At 39.5% G+C, this 25,183-nt stretch overlaps 1 protein-coding gene across 3 annotated transcripts in view; it reads left to right on the top strand.

Annotated features, from left to right (window-relative positions):
- The first annotated feature begins 1,261 nt into the window (after positions 1–1,261).
- Positions 1,262–25,183, top strand: part of zfyve26 (zinc finger, FYVE domain containing 26) — a 61,443-nt gene continuing 37,521 nt past the window's right edge. Inside the window, exons 1-15 of one of the 3 annotated variants that reach the window (XM_088924700.1) lie at positions 1,262–1,395; positions 6,420–6,693; positions 7,276–7,351; positions 7,782–7,865; positions 8,940–9,480; positions 11,926–12,056; positions 12,866–13,030; positions 14,035–14,123; positions 15,690–15,841; positions 16,594–16,797; positions 17,742–18,350; positions 18,853–18,927; positions 20,249–20,400; positions 23,647–23,839; positions 24,502–24,765. In XM_088924700.1, coding sequence (XP_088780826.1) covers positions 6,500–6,693; positions 7,276–7,351; positions 7,782–7,865; positions 8,940–9,480; positions 11,926–12,056; positions 12,866–13,030; positions 14,035–14,123; positions 15,690–15,841; positions 16,594–16,797; positions 17,742–18,350; positions 18,853–18,927; positions 20,249–20,400; positions 23,647–23,839; positions 24,502–24,765 — 2,929 coding nt within the window. In that variant the 5' untranslated portion in view covers positions 1,262–1,395; positions 6,420–6,499. Of the gene's footprint in view, positions 1,396–6,419; positions 6,694–7,275; positions 7,352–7,781; positions 7,866–8,939; positions 9,481–11,925; positions 12,057–12,865; positions 13,031–14,034; positions 14,124–15,664; positions 15,842–16,593; positions 16,798–17,741; positions 18,351–18,852; positions 18,928–20,248; positions 20,401–23,646; positions 23,840–24,501; positions 24,766–25,183 lie in introns of those variants that run through there. The other 2 variants (XM_088924701.1, XM_088924702.1) reach the window with 2 other exon arrangements.

Consider the following 25,183-nt stretch of genomic DNA (forward strand, 5'->3'; position numbering starts at 1 on the left):
GGTGAAATGAGTAATGGCAATTGACATTCAGCTTGGGAGGGCATCATGTCAATGATGGAAATAAATAAAAATAAGGGCAGGAGCATTAGCACGGGTGGAGAATCTTTTGCTGACTTTGCTGATGGGTTGAATCAATTTTATCTTCAGTTTGATGTATATTATTTTACTAGTGAACTCAAATGTTTTTTTGAGGCAGGATATCTGGTTGTGCTATTAACATTGATGATTTTAAGTTGTGTAAATTTAGTCATTAAGTAGAGGAAAAGTGCTGATTATGTGGTGGGTAAAGCATTGAAAACATATATTAGACAGATGTGTGGCATATTTTCCTTTATTTTCCAAATATCATTAAATCAAGAAAAGGTTTCTAGGATCTGGAAAGAATCAGTTGTAGTCCCAGTTGCAAAGGTTAAATCTCCTAGTTCATTCAATGATTATAGACCAGTAGCCCTCCCCTCACTAGTTATGAAAACATCTTAATAGATTGTGAAAAACAAGATTGTTGCAAAGCAAACTATCTTTTAAGCAAAGTCTAAGCTAAGCAAAGTATCTTTTGGCCCTATCCCATGTCTATCAGTTAGGATTTTGCAAAAAGCATATTGCATTGTAGAGAACTCTTCACACCCCTTGTTTAATGAATTCCAATTAAAGTACCCCCCTCAGAATGCAGATACAGATTCCCCAATTTAAAAACAAATAGGTTTAAGTTCTCATTATACTTATAACTATAACCTTGTGTTTTTTGCTTTTTATTATTTTATGTATGTACATGTGTATTGTTTGTTTGTGGGTTTTCTTTATATTGTCTGCTTCTGTAAAACAAATTGTCCATTGGAGTTAATACTCTCTCTCATCACAGAGCACATAAAGACACAAACACACACTAGGGATATTTTTTCCAGAAGCCAGTAAACCTACAAGTATGTCTTTGGACTGTGGAAAGAAACTGAAACACACAGTGGAAACCCACAAAAACACAAGGAGAACATGGAAACTTCAGACAGACAGCATCCCAGGAACTGAATTCAGTGCCATGTGACGCTAAAGTGATGCATTGCACCACTCTACCACTCTTTTCCATTTCCTTTTCATTTATAAACATAATTATTTAAATAAATTAGCTCGTTTAATAACATAAGTGTTAGACTGATAGTGAAATAATTAAAGCTAGAAAGCTCTTCCTGTATTCCAATCATTACGCTCTTTGACCTCGGAATCAGAGCAGCTGAGTAATGATACTGTCACATGACCACCACTTCAACATGGCTACCTTTCTGAGAAAATAACAGGGAAGAGGAGCAACGTCAAATTCATGTGAAAACAACCACCGCCGATCGAAAACTGGTTGTATTATACCCCAGGACTTGTGTGTATAAAGGCACACTGCGCCGGGAGGTAGTGTCAGGATTTGTTTTATATTTTGAATGTGGTTTGAGTGATCCCTTGAACAGAGTTAATCTTCCCGTTCTAGTAAATGACGACTGACTTACTATTTACATTACTGTGATTGGGCAAATCCTTATCTAATATCTTACAGTTCTCTATGTTTTCTTGTAATTTAAGATAAAATTATTTTATTGAACGGGATTTCCTCAGAGTAATTACTGTACGGTTTTGTTGCGCAGTAGGACTGAAATGAAGTAAATATATTTTGTATGAGCGTCTTAATAATTACAGGGAGAAACCCTTACTGAATTTTACTTGGAATTTCTAATTCAATTTTAATTTAAAGTGATCTTTTAATGCTTGGATTGTTCTGTCTTAACGTGCTGCAATGATCTTCTTTTCTTGTCTAGGTCGGCTTTGTGTTTTGATAAATTGTTCTCGACTGATAAATAGAAGAATTAGATAAAAAACTGCAAATCTTAACAATACTTTTTAAAAATCTTTTTGTACTTTTTAATATTTTTTCGCTTTTGGATGTCTAATTTATTGGGGGTGAGCTGGTGTCTAAACTGTTTCATACGAATCTGATGCTTAATTTAATCTGATGTAGTGGGCGAGTATTTCATTTAAGAACATTCCACGATATATTTCTGTAGTATTTGTACATGCAAAAAGTTGTGTTCAGTTTCTGTTTGCTTTTGTTAAGCTTTTGTTTTTGAGGTACTGTTGTGCATTTTTCTAATCTTTCATGCTTGTCGATTTTATCAAGTACTAATTTTTAGCTGACGCGTTGTTCCAATGATTTGTGTTACAAAACAATTCAAAACAGAACCGTCAGTATATAATGCATGGTGCTCAGGTACAAAAGCAAATCACATTAATAACGAGTATTGAAACGGAAAGTAATCTACGCTTTTTATGTGTTGGATTATGTGTAATTATTTAAAGTCTTAAGTCACCAATGAAACAGCATACTTGAACTAGTGACTATTTGAAATAAAAATATGAATTGCATGTCAGGTTGGTTTCATCAGCTTTCAGTAGGACTGAGATCTGGGATTGTTCTAGTCAGGGAGGTCTCTCATGTTTCCATATCAACAAAGAGTCCATTTTTAAAATTGTTAAAATGATGTGGCCAGTGCATGTATTTCTAAGATCTGTATGTGTATATATAAAAAAAGCATTACTATCGAGGTAAAACATTGGAGATTTTTTTTCCTTTTAAGGTCTAATAAGTGCACATTTGGAGTCAATTTATATCCACCGTGTTTGTGACTGTGAGCCTGCTACCCAGACTTCCCTGCTCAGCTAAAGTGGTCTGTTTTATAGAGCAAATCAATATAGAGAGAAGACACTCAACTACTACATTCTATTAATTTGTCAACCCAAATTACAAACCTAAGAGGTATTTTTGTAATTACAGGTCAGAGAGCTCAGGGACTGTACAATGAGTTGGGATTTCTCCCTATGTTAAGATCACTTTATTGGCCATATACAATTCTTGTATTAGGAATTTGTCTTTTTGCATACCCCAACTTGCTCTCCGTGAGACGCACAAACAGGGAGAGGGAAGATTGGGGTCAGAGTGTTGTGTCAGCCATTTATATGGAGTCCTTGGAGCAGTTGGGGGTTAAGGGCCTTGCTTAGGTTGCCCAGTGGAGTAGGATTCCTGTGCCGGCCGCGAGATACGAACCGGCAACCTTCCAGCTACAGGCACAGATCCTTAGCCACCGATCCACCGCACTGCACCGCCCCGAACAAAGTTAACAAAGTTATTATATTTCTGAAGCACATTATATATTTTGAGGGCATGAGTATCCCAGTCCATAGGCGCCAGCTATGTGGGTGCTATGTGTGCCCCCAGTATTTTTGTTTATGGTTAAAGCAGAGGTGAATGCATTTTTACTTGTTTTTTACATGTTTGGTAAATACCACCGTGCTCTTACACAATGCTAAGTGATCATTACATCTTGTCCCTTGCTCCATCGTCAATCTATCCGTTAACTATAAGTTGTAATCGTAATTATTGTTGATTCTGACTTATAAATAAAATATAATTATTGGTCTTTGATTTTTTAACAATTTTATGGAGAATCATAAGTAGCCAACCTTTGATCTGAAAAAGTCCACAGGACAGTACTCCAAACAATCAGTCTTAACAGGAGTGACTTATTTCAGAAATAGATACATTTAGAATTAGGAACAACACCTGTCTTGCAAAAACACATACACCCTATTATCCATTCATCAATTTTTAACCTGTTTATTCAATAAAGTGTTGAAGGGGAACCAGAGCCCATCTAAAAAAATTGACACAAAGCAGTTTACATCCTTAATGGGATGCCAGTACATAGCAAGGCACAGCAGGACCAATTCTCCCAGAAACCAATTAACCTACCAGTATGGGTTTTGACTGTAGGAGGAAACTTGAGTGCCTGGAGGAAACCCACACAAACACAGGGAGAACATACAAAGTCCCTGACATAGCACCCTGGGAAATGAGGCAGCAATCCTAAGGACTGTGCTACCATGCCCATAAAGCTGCTGTTTCCCCCCTTAATTGTCATAGGTTCCCCTCTCTATAGAATACAGGAAGTTAAAATTCGCCAGTAAATGCCAGTCCAGATTTCCTTCATTTCTGTCATGAACCTTAACAGAGTTTTGAGTTTTACAGTGATAATTGTTTCTTTTGTCTTAATCTGGCAAATAATAAGGAATACTGAGAAACCTTTGGGTGTATGGATGGCTGTTTCTATACAGAGAATCTCTGATGGAGTCCATAATGAACAGAAGACATTGCACTTGTCATGCATTTTGTCTTCAGAAGAACAAAAGAGAGTGAGAATGGCAGTGTGATTTGTCTGTTTCTTTACCAGATTTTAATTATTATTTTTATTTTGATGTCAGAGCACAAAGCTTTCATACCCAGTCATACTTATTTTCAATGTTGTATTGGAGACAATGGCCATGCACCTAACATGACCAAGCACTGTGGGATACTTGAGGTCTTGGGAGGAAAAAAAAAACTGTAATGGAAAGAAAACAGATTAATATATCAATAACTAGTACAATCTCATCTATTTCCCTAGAATAAACCCTTAATTCGTTTCAAGTTTGGTTCTTTACTACAGTAACAAATTGTGTATAATATACGTGTAACTAGATTTAACATAAATGCAACTATATTTATACTGCATTTATTCAGTGCTGCATATATTTGTTAAACAGCAAATAATATAGTTTAAATGCATAGTGTAGAAAGGACCAAAGTGTGTCAGAGCTGGGGTCTATTAAGCATATTTGTGTCACAGGTCCTGGTGTTGTGTCACATTGGCAGCACTGTTGACCTTAATTGGTTTTGCTGTGGAACAGCGACAGGGATTTCCACAGCCTGCACGGAGGCTGCAGTTTGATGTTTGCTTGTGGTACTGTCTCAGATGATGTTCTTGAGCTGCTTTATTAAATATCCTTCAGGCTTTGTTAAACCAAGTGAGTAGCAACTCATGAAACTCGAGGCTCATGACCTGTCTGGTTCATGATTGGTAGCATGCAGGCCAGAGAGCCATGTTAACAACTTTAGTCACGTTCTTTCAGTCAGTGAAGGATTGAAAGAATGTAAGGTCCTACGGTAGATTGGAAGAAGAAAGAAGTGTTGGGCCAAAGGTTTTGCTACTCTGCCAAAAAAGTGTAGATTCAAATCCTGATTTCCTTTAGCAGGATACAGCATTCAAATGAAAAGGTACATGCGCTGATCATTTGGAATTAAAAATAACAGTCAAAGCCTAAAGCACAGCTGTGAAAAAACAGTAAAACAGTATAAATAGCTCACTATGCAGTGTGTTTCTCATAAGAAACGAAATGGCACTCTCTCTGAGAAGCTTTTCATTCCTGCAGCTCTATGCATACGCTGGGTGTGATGTCATGCACCTCAGCTCAATCAGAGCTTGGCTGAGAGCAGCTGTTGGCTGGGGTGCATACGTAATAATCCATATTTATCACTGAGTACCCCTCTGTTTAGATCCATTAAACTCTTTTTAAAAGTCTAGTGTCTCAGTGACTTGTCATTTAATAAGATTATGCATATCATGGTTGCTTTTCCATCTCGTATCCTTCAACAGTCTTTCGAACTTTTACCTTCACGTTTTTGCTGTCCACAGTGCAAGACCAATAAAAGACCATCAGGCTTTCAAACAGTAACTGTAAAGATGACTTATCTATTGGAGAGAGCCCCCAATGTAAAAATTGGGTACATTAATACCTTCTTAAATATTACACACCGTTATTTTAAATAATTTCTGTGGTCTGTTTGCTTTTTTATCGCTGTATATTCTTTTTTTCTTAGCATTGTTTTTTATTGTTATGTATTGTATGTTGCACCACTTGCTGCTTAAAATGCCCCCTGGGATTGAAGTATTTTGAATATAATTAAATTTCAAATTTCTCGTCTTTAAAAAGGAATTCATAATTGTAAAAGACATAAAATGTCTGAACTGTGAACAGGATAAGCAGTGAGAGAGTTCCCATGAAGCACCTCTTCAGTTCTTGTTAGTGTAGCCTTTTGAGCCTCAGACAGAAGCTCAGTATATAAAGGATTTAGTGCTAGACTCTTACAAGTTAAGTCTACAAATCAATGTCAAATGCTCCATCAGTGAAGGTGTTGAGCCCCGTGACTAGGATTTCCATGCATCAATTAGTAGACTGCCCCCGAAGGATGGTGAGCCTTAATTGTACAGAGATCTCTTGGCAAAATAGCAACTTGATGGGAACTTTCTGGCTTACAGTAAGAGTGAGAGATGCACTTCTGCTTCATTTGATGCTGGCTTTCCTCTTTGGCACTGTGGACAGCACAAGGTGAATGGATCTGACAGGTGTTTACAAAGCATATATGCAGGTCTTCATTCTAATGTTTCCAGTTCAGGAGTTATGAATGTAAAACTGCTTGGATGTATAATAAGAAATAGTTAATTTAAGATTTATGAAGACAATGGTGCTCCAACTTAAAAGAGTAAAAGTCTTTGCTCTTCTCTTTCTAGGTGATGTATCTGCTGTGCTGCTCCACTGCCGTATAGCCCATTCCCCCTGATGCTGTCCTGCGCCACGCTGGGAAGAATAAATGGCAGCTGGACACCCTTTCGGGAGGGAGGCAGAGACCTCCCAGGAGAAGCTGTTTGAGTTCTTCAGGGCATGCCTCTTGCAGGGGGAGTGGGAGCTGGCACAGGCCTGTGTGCCCCAGCTGAAGGAGTGGCAGGGTGGCCCGCAGGTGGAAGAGATTTTGAAGGCCATAATTGCCTGCCCTTACCAGCTGAGGTAGATGGAAGTGGGTCCTTTCAGTTTGGGAAGCTTCTATTTCCTGTGCTACAGATTGCTTACTTTGTTCAGAAATTTTGGAAAATATATATATTTTCATTAGCTTTGCTGTGCATTCTACTATACCTGTTACTAAAATATTCCAAACATTTTAATCACAATTGTTTTGATATTTTAATTTTCATACTGTGTGTCATATATCAGCTGGGAAGTGGAATGAGAAATAAGTAGAAAATTATTTATTTTGGGGCTAGGCAAACAACAGTACAATTGTTAAACAAAGGCCCTACGCTGTGTGCTTGGAAAAGTGTGTTTAAAAAAGGTAAACTTAATGCCAGGCTGTGTGTTTCCACTATTGCAGTTCCTAGCACTTGAAGACAGTGCTGTATGGTGTTGCAATAGGAAGACTGTACATTCTGAATGAACACAATCCTTGTGGTTTCTGAGCCATAGCAAAAATCATCACAAAATACACAGATCTAATGGATTAAAATATCAAAGCTATTTAGGCTAAATACACTGGACAGGAAAGATAGTGAGATGAACATTTTATTAACTGTTTTGGTTATTTTCTTTTTTTAGATGGGAGACAGTTGGCAGCCCACATTGCCTCGCTTGGTTGTGGCTCCTGGTGCTCGAGAAGTGGTCACAAGAACAGGTAATTTGTAGTTGCTTTATCCTTCAGCAATTTATGTGTTATTGTTTTAATATTCAAGTTTAAGCCCTTGGACCGTTTAAGGTCTCTAAAATAGACAGTTTTTCTGGACTGATTAATTCAATCTTACTATAAAGCATTCTGGGTGAAATGCAGGATTAGTTTTATACTCCTGTGACAGAGTTTGGTGTTTTTCGCAAGAATTATACTTCGTAAAGAAAATAAAGAATTACATATTAAAATAATAGGTTTTTGATGTGTTGCAGCCTAGTTCTTCTGTGATAGAGGAAACGTGTGTCAGTAAGGGTGACTGTTGTTTCTAGGACATAAGGAATCAAAAAAGGATTAAGTGCAAGACAGAAATCAACTCTAAAACTAATATGAATTGCATTTAATGGTTTCTTATTCATTCTCTCCCAATATTTGGCTTTAGATCCCAGTGATCGCCAGAAGTGAGCTGGAGTTCATGCTGCTTTTGGAAGAGCTTGAAGGCACAGTTCCCAAAAGTGTGCTTAAGGTCTCTCCCTCCTTCAAATACCAATCAGAGAAATTATGACAATATTTTCATCTTCAGTATGTCTGTAATTTAGTTAGTAATTTCTAATATTCTCTATTTATGTTTACATCCTTTAGCCACCCTTGTGCATATTAGTAGCTAGTTATGTAAAATTACTGCTTATTTCCTTTTCTAAAAAATGTGTCATGCAAGTATGTTACCTGAAGGTTGTAGTGAAAAATGTGTGGGTTTGCACATTTCAGGACAGTCTTTTTAATAAGCCTGAGCATCACCTTATAGCTGCCATTAGGAATGCTGAAACTGTACTACAGCATTATTGCAATAAAGATGTTAGTGAATTACCTTGTTTCAGATAGTTGCGTGCATCACTGTCAGTGTGTCACCTTTGTTTTTGCATTTCAAGTGGTCTGTTCTTAGCCTTCTAGATTTTTCTGGGATCCTAGTTATTTCAGGTTATTCCCTTCTTGAGGAAGACTGCACGGTCCTCTTCCTTTTAGGTTGCTCTTCACTTGTTTCTACTGCCACACTTACTAAATTGTCTCACAGAGTCTTTTCTATTAATTCATTAATCACCAGACACTGGAGTATTCAACACTCCATGTATTCAATAACTCCATGTCACTCAGTTCTTAATTTCCACTTCACTAACTAGCATTTACTTTAACACATCCATCCACTAGAGTATTCACTGTAGTGCCTTCCTTTAACTCACATTTATTGTCCTGATACAGTAGCCAGTTTGTTGTTGAACGTGACAAATGAACAACCAAGCAACCTTTCTGTATAGCCTATTTTCTCAAACCTGTTTTTTCTATTTTCTCAAGTACTCCTAGCTAGCTGAGTTCCACAAGCTTGTAAGCCAGCTTTTTTTACAAATATACCAAGTGTCTGTCCTCAACTGCTTATAACGTGAGTGGCTCACACATTCATACAGCCACAAACTTGGTCTTGCTTTTAATGCGGCTTTGAGATGTCTCATTCAGTCGTGTGCTGTATAAGATAAATTTATACCAGCTAACGTTTCTGACTAAAGGTGTTACTGCCACCTAAAACCTGAGTTTCTTTCCTTTGCAGGAGCTGTACAAAGCCTTCTTACACAGTCACAGCTCTGGCCTCCCTAGAGAGAAGAAGAAGGAAATGTCTCCCCAGAATCTCAGCCAGGATGTGCTCTCGTGTCTGTGGGACTTACTGGTGAATAAGCCAAGACTAGCCCAAGCACTCGCTGCCTGTCTGTTAGCTGATGGTACGGATTGTGCCATGATGGAATACAGCGCTTGTCTGCAGAATGTGTTCACAGATTTCCTACTGCAGGCTGTGGGCAGCCTGAGGAGCCCGGGGACAGGTGATGGGACAGTGCAGCAGAGGCACACAGCTGAACAGATCTATTCGGTTCTGTCTGTGCTGCCCTACGAACCCGAGAGGCAGAGCAGGGAGCTGCAGCAGTTGTGCGAGGCCCTTTGGGAGGCCAGCTGGGGCCAGGACTCGCCCTTGCTGGAGGAGCGGGTTCTGAGCTGCCTTCTTCGGCCCCGCTGTCACGGCCTGGTCGTTCTGTACAGCTCAGTGGCCACTGTGCATCGGAAGGGGAAGCTGCTGCAGGATTTGCATTCAGCCCAAGGTTTGCCCATCTTCCTGTTCCACACAGTATGCCTTCTTGCGGTAAAAGGGCACACACCGTTTGCCCAAGTGAGAAACCTATAGCCATTACAGGCAGAAATTGAATTATGAATCTACTGACTCACATCTCTATGAAAAAATAGAAAAGAAGTTAACATTAATGCTTTATTTATTTACTTTTTATGTCATCTTTTAGTATTAAGATTCATTTTTCAGAAATACATTTTTTAAATGCTAAGTAAATTTGAGAAAGTTAGTTTTAAAGCACAGTATATTTACATTACAAACTTCTGCACTCTTCCAGCTACAAATGTGTTTAACCTCAGATTGCAAGGTGTGTGCCACAGGGATCTGTTTTAGGCTCTTTGATCTTCTTGATCAATATCAACTATATCAATATTTTGATATAAATTAGCTGCGTTTAGCTAGTAGCTACATTTACAGACGATACAAAAATAGGTAAGTGGCCAAAATAGAAATGGTGGCAAGGAAATATCAAAGAGAGAAAATCATAGATTGGAAACACATGGCAAATGAAATTTAACATTGATAAATACATAGTGATCCATACTGGCAGCATCGGCATTGCTGGAAGTTACACATGAAAGGGATCTGGGGGTTTGTAGAAGTTTCCTCATCAATATTACACAGGGAAGCAATAAAAATGGCAACAATGATAAGTGATAAAAAGTATACAATTTAAATTCTGGGCAACTATGCTTAATATTTACAATGCATTAGTAAGAGTTCACTATGAATATTGTGTTCAGTTGTGGTCTTTCTTTTATAAGAACATTATTATGGTCACAGAATCCAAAGAAGAGCGACAAGAATGATTCCTGGTCTGAGCAAATTGTCATAGACAGGTTTAAGGAAGCTAAATTTCTTCAGTCTAGAAACAAAGGAGATTAATTTGATTCAAGTATACTGATCCTAAGGCACTTAGAATTACACACTTAGTGTTGAAAGTGGGTATCACAGTAGGAATTTGTTTAAAATAGGAATAGGAAATATTTTTTACACAGAGTTGTGGAACAGTTTCACAGATAACTAGGTAGCTGAGGTCCAAACTGGTAACTTTAAAATAGATAAAATTTTAGTTTCACTTAGTTACTAAACTAGTGAACAAGCAAGAGTGACCTCAACTCAATTGCATTTTTTCTTGCCTGTTCTCTTGTTTGTTTTTGTGATCATATGTTCAGGAGTCTATAAAACTGACTATATCAGTTTTGAATGCCTCAGAAAAGTCCCATTTTATTCTTCTAAAATGTTTCAATTTCATTAACTTGTCAGAGTATAATATTGCTTTGAGCATTTGATTGCTTTTTTTCTAGACTGATTCCAAAGTAGCAAATAATTAAAAGAGACCAGAAGGGAGTTTCTGCTGGGTACAGAGCCAGTGATATAATGCAGGTCCTAAGTTGGGGTATAAAATGTAAAGATTTAATATTTATACCCCAATGTTTAGTTTTGCTTTTTTCAAACCACATTAGTTTACTCACTTTAATCACTTTATGTTCCTAAGTTTCGGCAGGAAGTGCTAAAATGCTTATTTAACAGCTTTGTTAAAAAATGGTTATCCAGTAGAAACAGGAACTGTGTTTTTAATGTACCTACAGTAAATGCAGATTGTCTCCAATGTCAAAGCCTTGTTAATGTTATCACACAATCTTAAGCTGAGCTGTGTTTTCCTGCTAACCAGAAGGGTTAGTCTAAAGACCCTTAGTGAGATTGTGAAATTGGTTCCTGAACAGTAAGTGCAATAAACCAATTAACACTCATTTGAACTGAAAATATAGTTACTTTGAAATTGGAAGCTATCTGAAGGAGTGACAAACTTCGTTTGTCCCCAGCTGTCTTATTTTACCAGGGTGAATTTGCTCCGGGATTTCTGGTTGACCTGGCTATTATTAGATATCGCACAGAGAGTTGTAAAGAAGACTCCTGTTACAGAAGAGTTTGATTCATTGGTGTTGAGCAACTAAAGCTGATTAAACTGACCAAGTACAGTAATAGTGTTACTTAACTCATTGAGCACTTTATTAAGAACTCATGTACATACTGAAGATGACAGTCATGTGAGAATTATTGTGCACCTCACATGGCTTATTCAGAAGAACCAGCACCTCATTAAACCTTAAAATACTGTGACCACTGTGCAATTGGAGTTTGTTTTCCATATGTATGTTTGTGTGGTGAGAAATGTGTTTCTCTGTAATAAAAGGGCAAATAGCTCCTTTAGTTCCATACTAGGCCCCATAAGTTCCCCTTGCTTTGCATTGTTCTAGTCACCACAATCATAACAAGAAACTGAATTAATGTTATCAACTATGTGGTACACAGATGTATAAATTCATTTCTTCAAAAAAAAACCTTCATGAAATGCCATTTTCTAGCACAAGCTAGACAATGCTGTGAGTTCCTTGTTTCTGCTCTATATTGTCAGATTCCAAAGAGCTGTCTGAAGCGGAGAAGGGGCTGCTGGCATTGTTCTCTCACTGTGATCGCACCTCTGCCTGGCAAACAATTTACTTTGACTGTCACAGCAGTGGCAAACACTTTCTGGAACAAGTCTTGGTAGGTTTCACATGACCTCTGGGATTTTAGAAGGGGGTTTCGTTGTTGAGGGACTAGCCTGGCACTATACTGCCGTTTGCACATTTTTGAGTTCATGCTTTTTTTAGTTGTTTTCACTTTCATTTCCCTCTGAATTACACCTGATTAACAGCACCGACTTCAGTATTATACTACTTTGATACCTCTGTGATTGAACATGGTTGGGTGCCGATTCTGTGAATGGTGGATTATTGTTTCTGAATCTTGGCAAGGAGATTGTGCAATGTTTATTTGGTGAAGGTGTTTTATAGCCACTTTCAAAAAGGATAACAGCTGGAAATGTTTCTTTACTTCCTTGTAAACTCACTTGACTTGTTCTGAAAATGTCAGCTTTGGCAACAGCAGCTTGAAGTATATCATTCCTTTACTGCCTTTACACATCATCCTCTGGAGCGCTGTCTCTTTGATCATTTTGTGCTAGTGAATTTGCTGACAAGATTAAATTAATTTCTTTCTTAGGTACAAGTAATAGGTTTATTCCATGCCGAAAAGAAAGAAAACATAATGTTTTGGCTAAAGTAATTTCTTTATTAAAAAAACTAACTAATTTCTTTATTAAATGCTTTTTGTTTTTTTACCCAGTCTGCTGTGCTGTAGGTTTTATATGAGCTATGCAGCAAAGTACTGTTTGCCCAGTAGTTGTCTGGACAGCTTCTTGACATTAATTATGTCCTCCTGAACCTTACCCATTTAAAATTAAGGCTGTGATCCCAGTGGTTGGTTCAGGAGGAAAGCGTCAATACTGATGGATACTTTCCTTTTGTGTCTAGTTAACAGCACTAAGCTTGATCAAGAGAGAAGACTTTTCCAGTCTAGACCAGCTCCTGAAGCAGGAGTTCCAGCCTCTTTCACGGCTCCTGCTGCTGCTGGGATGGACACACTGTCAGAGTGTGGAGTCTGCGAAGACACTGCTGTGTATTCTACATGAGAACAAGGTTTGCACTGAAGTTGAGCAACATTGAAATTATTTTTCACCTGTCCTTTTAACAAAATAGTTTGAATACATTTCAGGATATTTTGTTTCTTTGTTGTTTCAAGTTATACATTTGATTTATGCTGCTTTGTCTGTGTTAGTTGGTTTTAACGGTCTGGCTGAGTAATTCGACAAGAAAAAAACAAAAAACATGAGAAGCTTCTCGGAGGCCTTTGGAGAGAATTTTGAGGAAGCATGTTAACATTGTAATATAGCAGAAGTACTTTATCATATCTGTGGTATGGCTTCCCCCTGGTCAAGTGATTCAGATTAGAATCCATTGTTACCCTTACCTCACCACTCAAAATATTAATTAGTGACCCTTTTCCCCACATGCACCAAAGGTATCATTATTAGTATCTCAGCGTGAGAATCCTGATACACAGGGCTCTGTGGGTCTGTGCTTGCACCGTTTTGTGCTTTGTGTCCTAGTGCTGTTGTGTTATGTTTGTGAAGGCTATTCATCTCAGTGGGACTGAGTAAACTCAAAGTAAGCTCAGGAATTGCTTACTTTAGCTTTGGAGTCAGTAGACCTGGTCCCATATGACTGATGTGTCTGCATGAGTTCTAGGTCTCTTCGAAGCACCAGCACCTGAAGAGTTGGGAGAAGCTATTCAGTTGTTTCCATTAAGCCAATAATGAGGTGATTGAGTTAGTTAAGCACTGAGTGGCAGTGAAGGCCTGCAGACCAGGAATTCCCATGCTTGCTTCAGCTCCTTGTTCTGGCAGCGAGGAGTCTCACGACTGGGCCTGACTGGTATTTTAAAGGCCTGTATGTTTTTGGTATTCCAGGGCTGACTGTACTCACTCAGAAGACAATATGCATAGCATTATTCCTTAGTATTGGGCAGTAATACACAGCCCAGTGAAGGCTGTAGAAAATTAAGTCATGCATCATTTTCACTGGCTCTGTGCACTGACACTCTGCCTTGAGTGTGACTGTGGTCATATGTGCTCTTTCTCCAGAACCTGTACTGTGATTCCATGCTGAAGGAGTTCGGAGATGGGCTTTCTGCACAGCTGGGCGTTCTTGAATGGTGCTCAGAAAACAGCAAGTGAGTCCTCTGCTGCTCTGCCCCACACTCTCTTCAGCTGCATTTCTGGGCTGTTAAAAAGGCAATCATTCTTTCACTATGAGAGCTCTAGACTCCTGTATTTTTATGTAAGCATTGAGTTTGTTGGAAATTCACCAGCAGCCTTGTCACTTTCAAACTCACAACTGGCAGCCCACTGAAGCTAAGCAGGTGTGAGCCTGATCAGGACCTGGATGTGAGACCTCCTGAGAAAAACTAAGGTTGCTGCTGAAAGAGATGTTAGTGGGGCCAGGAGGGGCGCTCACCCTGCGGTCTGTGTGGGTTCCTAATTCCCCAGTATAGTGACGGGGACACTATACTGTAAAAAGGCGTTGTCCTTCAGATGAGACATTAAACTGAGGTCCTGACTCTCTGTGGTCATTAAAAATCCCAGGGTGTTTCTCGAAAAAAGATTAGGGGTGTAACCCCGGCTTCTAGGCCAAATTTCCCATTGGCCCTTACCAATCATGGCCTTCTAATAATCCCCGTCTTTGAATTGGCTTCATTACTCTGTTCTCCTCCCCACTAATAGCTGATGTGTAGTGAGTGTTCTGGCGCACTATGGCTTTTGTCGCATCATCCAGGTGGGTTCTGCACATTGGTGGTGGTGGAGGGGAGTCCCCATTACCTCTAAAGCACTTTTAGTGAAGTGTCCAGAAAAGTGCTATGTAAGTGTAAGCAAATATAATTATAATTAAATTCTCCTGTTCTCTCTTTTCTTTTTTAAATTTAGAATTGCCAATTACTTTGTACATGAAGTATGCCATCTGAACTGGTTTTTGTGTATTTCATTTTGGAACATACAGGGAGAATTAGGACATTAATTAGGACATTAGGCTGACCCAACCACCATTAACCCAGTTGTTTTTTTACATATCACAAGCAACACAGCCCCATACCTGAATGTCTAACACTATATGGAGGAGAGACATGGTGCTCACAAGCACTGCAATGCCTCTGTTGCTGAGAGCCTACATAGCCTTGGCTGACCAATCCCACCCTACCCTACCTTATACATGGATAAGGTATCCTGGATGGACTCTTATACAGTTCCAAGAAAAAGTTTGTGAACCCTTTGGAATTAACTGGATTTCTGCATTAATTACTCATAAAAATGTGGTCTGATCTTCAACTAAATCACAATAAAAGACAAACACAATCTGCTTAAACCATTTTTATGAGTAATTAATGCAGAAATCCAGGTAATTCCAAACTGGGTTCACAAACTTTCTTGCAACTGTTGATGCAAATGACTGCATTCTAACCCAGAGGGATCACATGATTGATGGCTCAGCAGGGGCTATAATCCAAGTATTAATAGTGGAATGAAAATTCAGATTACTGCAGTGATCTCTTTTAGCATAGCACAAGTGGAAATGACCACTTTAAAGTACATTAACTGCAAAATTAGAACTCCTACCTTTTAGTTAAATTTGCCTTATTCATTACAAGTTTCTCTTTTTTAATAGGAACTATAGTAACATGCAAAATACAGATGTGAGAACATCTGTGTTTCATGACAGTTGTGCGTTGTCCTTGTGTCTATAGCAGCATTCCAGGAAAAGAGACCCTTCAGCTTCTGCATAGCCTGGACTGCCACTCCGCCCTTTTCATCCTACATTCCCTCACCAGCCTGCCTGCACTGCAAGAAGGCCAGGTCCTGGATTTGCTGCATGGCCTGGCAGAACCTCCCAGTTCTGGTCAGAAAATCTCTCTTCTTTATCTGAAACACAGAAAACTGATAATTGAGGTCCGGAGAGGCTCCCCGAGGCTCACACTCCAGCAGGGCTTCTCATGCTCATATGCTCATATTCAATACTAAAATCAGCGCAGTTGTCGGTCTTTATTTTCAAACCCAATGCCTGATTGAATTCTTTATCAGAAAACAGAGAGCTTGACATCAAGTTCACTACCTACTTATTAAAAGAAGAGTAAGTGATCAGTGCTGCAGGAGCGCTGGGAATGTCTGGGATGAAAACCAGAAGCTCAGTAGCCCTACAACTGAACATCAGCCTTGTCTATTTCTTTGCCTCAGGGCTAAGAACACAGAAGGATTAGGAGAGTGTTTAATTCTGATACTTTGAAATCGTATGTTAGACAGACGTTGGTTGAGACTCCTCAAAGTATTGGAGTCTACAGTTTAACATACAATTTAAATTGTTGTTTGATAAAGATTTCATGTGTATCACATAAGAATGTGTAGGGTTGATTCATGACTGGACATGTACAATCTACTTTGCTCTAACTTAGTTCCATTTAAAAGGAAAAAAAAACTACAATTCCTCACTCTTACTAATTGTTACAATATAGAATTTAGGCCATCATTCCAAGATATGTAAACCATGATTGTATTTATATGAATGAAATTTGTTATCTTGGTCCACGTTCTAGGTGAAACAGTCTGGTTCAAGTGGGACTATACCAGTAATGTTTGTCATTTTCATTCATGCAGGACAGTCTGACACCCTAAGCTGTGCCAGTGTGGTTGCACGTCGAAATGTGGTGCTATTCCAGGGTTTCTGTGCCATGAAGTATGCCATCTATGCCCTCTGTGCCAATGCACACAGGTACTCCTGCTGCCAGGTGTGTTCAGACCGGTGTTCTGAGGTGCAGTCAGAGGAATCTTGGCCATGTCAGGATCACATCAGCGCTCAAGGTACCGTCACTCTTCATCCCCTTAACACACATTCATCTTCTCCTGCATTGTCTGTGACCAGTGGAAACTGAATGTACAGTAGTTGTGTGTAATATTGTACTAAATCAACTAAATGTGTTGATTTATTTGTGTAGAAAATGTGTTTCTGGGTAAACTCATAGGCACAGAGGAAATTGTTTAAAACAAATATCACTGTATAACCCACTAAGGTTGGATTATACAATATCTAAAAGGTTATGAAATTATTTTTTGTCACATTTTTAAAATAAAATTGCAAGGACAAAATAATTTCTTATTTTTACTGTTTGAACCAATATTGCTTAAATTTGCAACTTTTTAAAATGTTTGTTCAAAGCATACATTTATACATTTGCCCACTGCCATACTATGAACAGAAGAAAAAGCAAACAGAGTTATAATAATAATAATAATAATAATAATTGCTTACACTGATATAGCGCTTTTCTGGACACTCCACTCAAAGAGCTTTACAGGTAATGGGGACTCCCCTCCACCACCACCACCAATGTGCAGCATCCACCTGGATGATGCGACGGCAGCCATAGTGCGCCAGAACGCTCACCACACATCAGCTATCAGTGGGGAGGAGAGCAGAGTAATGAATTGGGTAGGAAGGCTGTGTGAGCTATGGTGAGGGCTGAATTAAAAAGCAAGTGAAAATTATTGGATTGTACTTCCTCAGGTGTTGCTACAACCATAGTTTTTCCATCCATAGTCAACACCCTGACCATTGGGAAGCAGAACTAATTTTGCATTGCCTTCAATAGATGGCTAATAAAAATAAAGACAGGTTTGATTACAAAAAAGTTAATATTTAAATACAATTTTGTGGGCAGCATATTAATGACAAATTTTGAGAGACATTAGGCGGTATGAGGATTAATGTAATAATGTGCATATTCTTCCCCTTTTCTGCATCCCAGGAAAACCTCTGCTTTTTCAGGACTATGTCTCTAAGTGCCAGAGCTATCTGGATGCTGTTCCAGACATCTTTCGCCTGGAGCTTTTGGAGAACATTTATTCACTGCTGTTTTTATGTGACGATAACGTTGGCATGGAGAAGATAGAGAAGTTGTGTGAAGTGCAGAAGGGGAATCTAGGGGAGAAGAAGATGCAGCCGACTTCACTGGGAAGGAATGGGGAGCACAGTTCACAGCTTGCAGACAGCTTTGGGGGTGGCAGAAATGAAGAGGAGACAGCCAGTGACCCACCACAGCAGAGTAAAGTACAGACCCAGGGCCAGAATTTCAGTTACTTGAATCTAAAGCAGTTTATCACAGGGGCCGATGGTTTTTTAGCCAATGAAGTGACGATGGAAATCTTCCTGGAAATGCTGAAGGAGAATCTTAAGGGAATTAATAGCAATATCCTGTTGGAAGACAACAAGATGCCGGCCGGAGAAACAGAGTTCGCTGAATGCCTGAACTGTTCCATCACCATGGAAAACTTTGACTCTCGCTTCAAGAGGCTGTCCCAGCATGTTTCTGAGGCTCAGTGGAGATTTCAGATTGTCACCAGCAACAAGACTCATGGTAAGGACATTAGAATATTTGGGGGAAGTGTTTTGTAGTCAGAATATCTTAAGCAAGACTCTGTTAACTTGACCTATGAACAGTTGAGATGGAGTGAGGTGGTTTGCTTCTTATATTGCTATGCATTGGACACTTCCATGGAGTCCGGTACCTGCCATGTTCTCTGAGGGCTATGTGTTACCCGAAACCACTGCGTAGTTAATTGTTTGATGTGTGTGAAAAGTAAAGTATCAACACTTCAATGTAAGTTTCAGTGTTTGTTCAAATTTACCATCCATTCTAGATACCTCTCGAATTGGAAGAAGAAAATATTCTGTTGGTTTGGTGTTACATGCATCTCCTTGGAAAATACAGGTTCTTCAGAATAATTTGTATAGGTTACAACACTTATTATTTATCTAACATTGTTTATACAGGGTTGTTACGTACACCTTATGTGCAATAAATTAAATATTGAAATGTTTTCATCACTGTGCTCTGTGTGGTTGATTGTGTTTTGCAGAAGGGCAGGTCTGTGATGTGCAGAAATCACTTGCGGTGTCTGTCAGGCATGGCAGTATGAAGAGGAGAGTGGCAGGTAGGCACAGCGCTGTTCAGGCTGAATGGCAAGTGCTCCACAGATTTCTACACCCATCAGAACAAGTACAGTATTCATACTGAACTGTTAGGAATTATTCTTGATGGTTATCAGATCCCTCTGAGCAGGGAACAACTAAATGACTAGTGATTGCTTTTGTTATAAATGTAGAAAATGGAATTGCTAAGAAACATTTGATCAAAATTAAATAAGTGCTTTTCTTTAAAAATATGTAGTTTTTTTGCTATTCTTTAGGACAAAAAAATTGTTATTCATGGGAGAGAGTAACCACCTGCTTAGAAGAACCTGCATTCCTCTGTAATTAACACTGAGACACTATTCACTACTGTGATATTGGTACACAGTTTTATCAGTTTTGCAGTTTTTCAGTTTTTTCATACATAACTCTTTGCAGTTATGTATGAAAGGTTCTAGTTTGTTATAAAGTGGGAAATTAAAATATCAGATGGTTTAGAAAGTAAAATATCAAGACAATAATAAGATGTAAATTCTGAGGCTTTACAAGTGGAGGATGTATGTGGGCTTGCTGTGTCTGAGAAGTCCTGTTCTCAGATAGAATTAAAGATGGAGCTCATTATCCATCTGGGGAGGGTTTGGAGGGATCAGTGCCATGTATTAAGGTTGGTGAAGCCACATGCTTTATTATTACATTTCCATTATTATAATCTTGAACATGTTTTAAGGATTAAAATTTCCAAAACATTACATGGCAGTACAGTGGTACAATGGTTAGCATTCCGACCTTGCAGAGCTGGGGCCCTGAGTTCAATTCCCGGGGTGCTATCTGTATGGAGTTTATATGTTGTCACTGTGTTTGCGTTAGTTTCCTTTGGGTGCTTTGGGTTCCTGCCACAGTTTCAAAATTAAAAGATAGCAGATAGCACCCAGGTCCAGAATTGAGCCCACCATGCTACCATGATGCCCACATAGGTTTAATATGTTGTCTATATTATATGTTATCATAATGTATATTAGTACACAGTGAAAAAGTGATTAGGGTTAAGGACTCATAACTGAGCAATGTAATTCACCTAAAGTGCTTCAGTAAAATACCCAACTGTATCAATGGGTGTAAATCTAAGTCACTTTGGATAAAAGTGTTACTGAAATAAGTTATAGTAATAATTTTGTGCTGTTGCTGTTTGAGCCCTATACAAGTAGTAGAAAATTCATCAGTTGTATAAATGATAGTTGAGAAGAGAATGTGCTGTGGTGGGACAGTCAGTCAGCATGTTGCCAGAGGAAGTTCTCTAGCTGAACCCCTGTTTATCTCAACCCCCTGTGTCTGTTCTCCTCCCAGATGGAAGTGTTGTTGATGCTGCCAGTCAGAGAGCGCCAGAGGAAACTGCCCTGGACACCCATCAGAGCCTGCTGGTTCCCATGATGCTCTCACCACCAGACTCTCTACTGGTTTCCTGCATCCTGAGGGGCAACTTTGCAGAGGGACACCAGGTACTGTGGTGTCTAGGAAAAGAAATGAAGAAACATGGTAGAAGCACTAGTACTGACATGTCCTGGACATTGGGCATGGACCAGAAAATGTCTGCACAAGTGTCTGTCTGTGTGGTATATATGGAATGCATCTTTACTGGTTCAGGAGGCCGCAATGACAAACTGATTTTTGAGGTTGGCAGAGTCTCCCAATGTAGTGCCAATTTCTTTTTAGCTTCAACTCAGATCAGCCAACCACATTCATTTATGCTGTGGCATGAGGTCAAGAATGGAGTCAGGATTCAACAAAAGCACTAGGTGAGAATACTAGAATAGCTGGCAAAAAAGGAAGAAACAATGTTTACAAAAACATACCCATATACAGATGCTCCCAGAACATGTAACATGTAGTCTATCTTCCCCCTCACAGACAGAAGAGAGCGGGAGAGGAGTTTATTGCCATATGCACATGTACATTAGAATTCATATTCATGCCAATCTCTCAGGACATACCTGTACACAGAACAGCAGACAGTGTAGACAAACATAATAAAAAGTAACAACCAGAACAATAAATACGCTGTAGAGAACAATAAATATGTGGTAGTGAAAAACAACAAAAACATAGTAGTCCATGCATAGTGGAGAGGTCCTACTGCAGGAGAGTAGAAGCTGTTCTTAAGCCTAGTGGTCCATGCTTTAATGGTGCAGTACCGCTTGCCAGAGTGCAGGGGGGAGAACAGTTTGTGACCAGGATAGCTGGGATCCTGAATGATGGATTAGGCTTTATTGCGATAGCGGGTGGTTTGAATCTCACAGATTGGTGGTGGTGGTGGTGAATCACATCCTATAATTGAATTAATCACATCCTATAATCAGGGCCAGCATGTGCCATTCTGCCGCTCTAGACGGGACCAGGGTACTCTATTATTTGCATTGGGATGCGCGTCTCATTTCATTGTTTAACAAACAACAATACAAAACCTTTACAGAAAACCTTATATCACTTGAAAGTAGACAACTGGAGCTTCACAAAACTGTTTTCAGAACTGAAAAGCACCACGGCAATCAATCGCAATAAAACTTTTTTATTGGAAGACGCACTTCAGCATACATGCGTTGATGAGTAATCAATAAGCCAGCAAAACATGACTGCAAAAGCAGAAACCGGCAAGAAAAAAATATATTTCATGTTTTTACCTTCTTTGGAGCCTCTGTAAGAGCAGCTGTATATCCACAAAAGGCTAGCCTGACTCATCTAAATACCTGGAGGAAACTGAAATGTATAAGCTATTGCAGTGGTTCTCAAAGTTTTTGGACCAAGTACCACCCCTGATCAAAACAAAGCATCCAAGTACCACCTACAAGTCATCTTCTCATAGGAACCACAGAAAATCTCAATGACCAACATGAGCACGCGCCCACACACACACACACATACACATATAATAAAAAATAGCACTGCGCACTAGAGCTGATTTTCTCTCACATTCACGAAAAAGTCTACAACAAAAGCAAAACGTAACATCCTTGCTAACTGAATAAATGAGCTATGGCCTCTCCAGTTTCTCCCCATTTGCTAAAGTCCAACTATAATGACAAGCGGAAAATTTTCTTTGCCCGCTGTCCCTGGGAAAATCAAATCTTTTGACTTGGTGTGGTCCGTTCTGTATCAAAATATCTCGAAGTCCTTGGTTAATTGTTGCCGGCCACTTATCATTGCAATTTTCCTCAGCGTAACATTTGCGGCTGGTGGGTCTCTGTTTTGGACAAGACGCAATTACTGCTAATGCTATCCTTGGAAACAGAACCCTCTATGTCTGCAGTTTCTTGTAACAGAGCAAAGTTGCTAGCTGAATCGGTGATTTGATGATGTGATGTGACGGATTATCATCCTTGCTAACTGAGTCTGACTCTGAGGCAATGTATTTAAAGAATTAGCCTTTCTGTTTGTGGAGTGCCTGCTCTTTTAACAGTCTCCTCTTTTTGGATTCATAGTCGGACAGTTTTGGTCATTTTGACATGCTGCACTTTGCTTTGCACATGAAAAATCTCTCCAATTGATCGAAATTGGTGCCAGTGCCACAGGTTTGGGAGTGGGAGGCACAAGCCAGGACTGATATATTCCTTGGCCATTTGGAGTGATCAGAGAGCGCTTGTAGGATGACGTGGTCTGCGATCAAGTTTCTAATAGGTCGCAGAATAGTTTGATTTGGTACTGTAACGAACGGCCGACATGCAGGTTGTATGAGCCGATTGTAGCGCGGTGCTGTCACTGCCCTCCCCTGCACATAGAAGAGAAGCTGGCCACCTGGGCTAAAGGAGGTCTCCTTTAGCTCAATTGGCAAGTTCCCTGTTGAGTGACCCTGGAGGCCTGGGTTCGATCCCATGCGGTGAGGGATGAACTGGGGCGGAACCCTAGCTTGTTACAGTACATTTGGCCGCCTTTGCTCAAATGCCGCTTCAGGCAATTGCCTAGTTCGCCTATGGACAAGCTGGCACTGCCTATAATCCAGTTGCCATAATCCTTTGTAGTCATGCGTGGTAGTATTTCTGTACCATACAGTGATACCACTAGTGAGGACGCTTTCTGTGGTGCTGCAGTAAAAGTTCATGAGTAGCTGCTTCCCCATACCACATTTCTTTACGAACCACAGAAAGTGCAGGCGCTTTTGTGCCTTTTTCAGACTGGCTATAGTTTTGTGAAACCAAGCCAAGTTGATGGAGATCTGCCGACCGAGGAATCTGAAACAGCTGACAGTTTCCACTGCTGTACCCTTAGTGCTGATTGTGGTGTGACTCCCTCAAGGTCTCCTAAAGTCCACAATGGGTTCTTTTGTCTTGTAGATGTTCAGGGCCATATTGTTGTCAAGGCACCATCTGGTAAGATGCTCCACCTCACCTCAGACAGTTGGGCCTTTGGTCTAGTTTCTCATGATGTCTATGTTTATGAGGAATTATGTACATATTATGAAGAGAATTTCAACAAATCATTCAGTGGTTGGACATTTTATATGCCAAATTTTTTATTTTCCCAGATAGTGTTCCAGGAAATTTCATTACCTTCTCCAGACTGCCATGTTTGTATAAATGTTAATCTTTTAAATTTGTAATCTATTGCGTTTTTTTGTTCTGAAGAGGTGACCGGGGATATAAAAGCATTCATTGAATTTGTTGAGTTTCAAATTTTAAAGCTTTCCTCTGAGTAACCTCAGGTGCTTTTTTAGGTCAGGTTTTCATAACCAGTGCTGGTCCATTAACCCGTAGGTGGCTCAGATGTTTGGCCTGGAGTCGTCAGTGTGTTACGGGGAGCTGTTGTTCATGGAGCGGTACCAGCAGGTTCTGGATGAGTTGGCCCAGGTGGAGCAGAAGATCGAGAGCCAGACAGCAGAGGGCTCAGGGCGCAGGGTCAGTAGTGGGCGTTCCACCCTGCAGGCCATCGGCAGTGCCGCTGCAGCTGGTAAAACCATACTCTTCACTACATTTTTACTACTTTTAAACTTCAAATATTTGTGGTAAGAAATAAGAAACAATAGTACTTGATGTTACTACCTTTTGTCTTGTTGGTGGCGGCATCTTACTGTTATGTTGCAGAGATGATCAGTAGTCATGGTCTGTAGAATTGTAGAACATTTCTCATACAGTCTGAGTGAGGACAGTCTGGGAAGAAATTGCTTTAAGGAGACACGTTGAGGACTGGCTCACTGGTGTTCAATGGCTAGTGATTGTTCAGGGGACAGCAGAGATTCATACAATTAGTTAAGTACCATAAGGATGTGTATTAGAACCACTTAATTAAGTAGATGATTTAGATTGTGGTGTAGTTTGTAAACTTGTCAATATAGGATTATGCCAAAATAGGATTAATAAACGCTTTAGAAGTTATAAAGGAAATTCAGAACAATTTAGACAAAACTTAAGTCATAATAACAATTGAAGGATGCTACAAGTTTCCAAGAAGAAACAAAGAAGTTTTTGTTCCAGATTTAGACATTTAATTTCTATAATATTAAGGAAACACATGGCAAAAAACTGTGTCTTTCAGACCAGATTCCATAATGCCAAAAGGAATTTCCAGCTATGACATCTGTTCCTGAATGTTTTCTTGGGTGCTCTGTGCAGGCATGGTGTTCTACTCCATTTCGGATGTGGCGGACAAGCTGCTGAGCTCCCCTGGGAAGCAGCTGCCCACCCTGCAGGAGAGCTACTGGATGACCAACATGGTCCTAGAAGCCAAGAGCCCCCTCAGGGGGCTGCTGGATGAGCTGAGCTCGCTGGGCATGGCAGCCTTTGACCTGGCTTGCACTCAGTGCCAGCTGTGGAAGACCTCCAAGCAACTCCTGGAGATAGCAGACAGGCGGCTACACAGCAGCCTGGAGAGCAGAGGTATACACTGGCTCTTCCAAAAACAAGAGCAAGCTAAAATCTTCTCCTGGAGCATTGAGGTTCTCAAAGGACCAAATTTTGTTTGTAACTTGTTGAATTTGACCATTTTGTTTATGTTCTGTTTTCCTTTTCCAGTGTCAAGAACATTTATTTACAAAACTAAGAATTTGTTCATAATTTAAAGTTTATCCATGATGTTATTCTTGTCAGTACTTTTAAGCAAATATTTCTATCTGTACAACTGTGTATTATAATTTAACCACAGTTATTCACTATGACTTCAAAAACAAATCATGTATTTATCTTTCATCTGTATACTTAAAATTCATATATTTACTCCAGAAAAATAAATAATTTTGTCCTATTTTGCTAATAGACTTTTTCACATTCTGGATGAAAGTTTTAATGGATTAAAAGA

The sequence above is a fragment of the Atractosteus spatula genome, chromosome 9 (assembly GCF_055471065.1).
Source record: "Atractosteus spatula isolate fAtrSpa1 chromosome 9, fAtrSpa1.hap1, whole genome shotgun sequence".
In the NCBI taxonomy this organism is placed as follows: Eukaryota; Metazoa; Chordata; class Actinopteri; order Semionotiformes; family Lepisosteidae; genus Atractosteus; species Atractosteus spatula.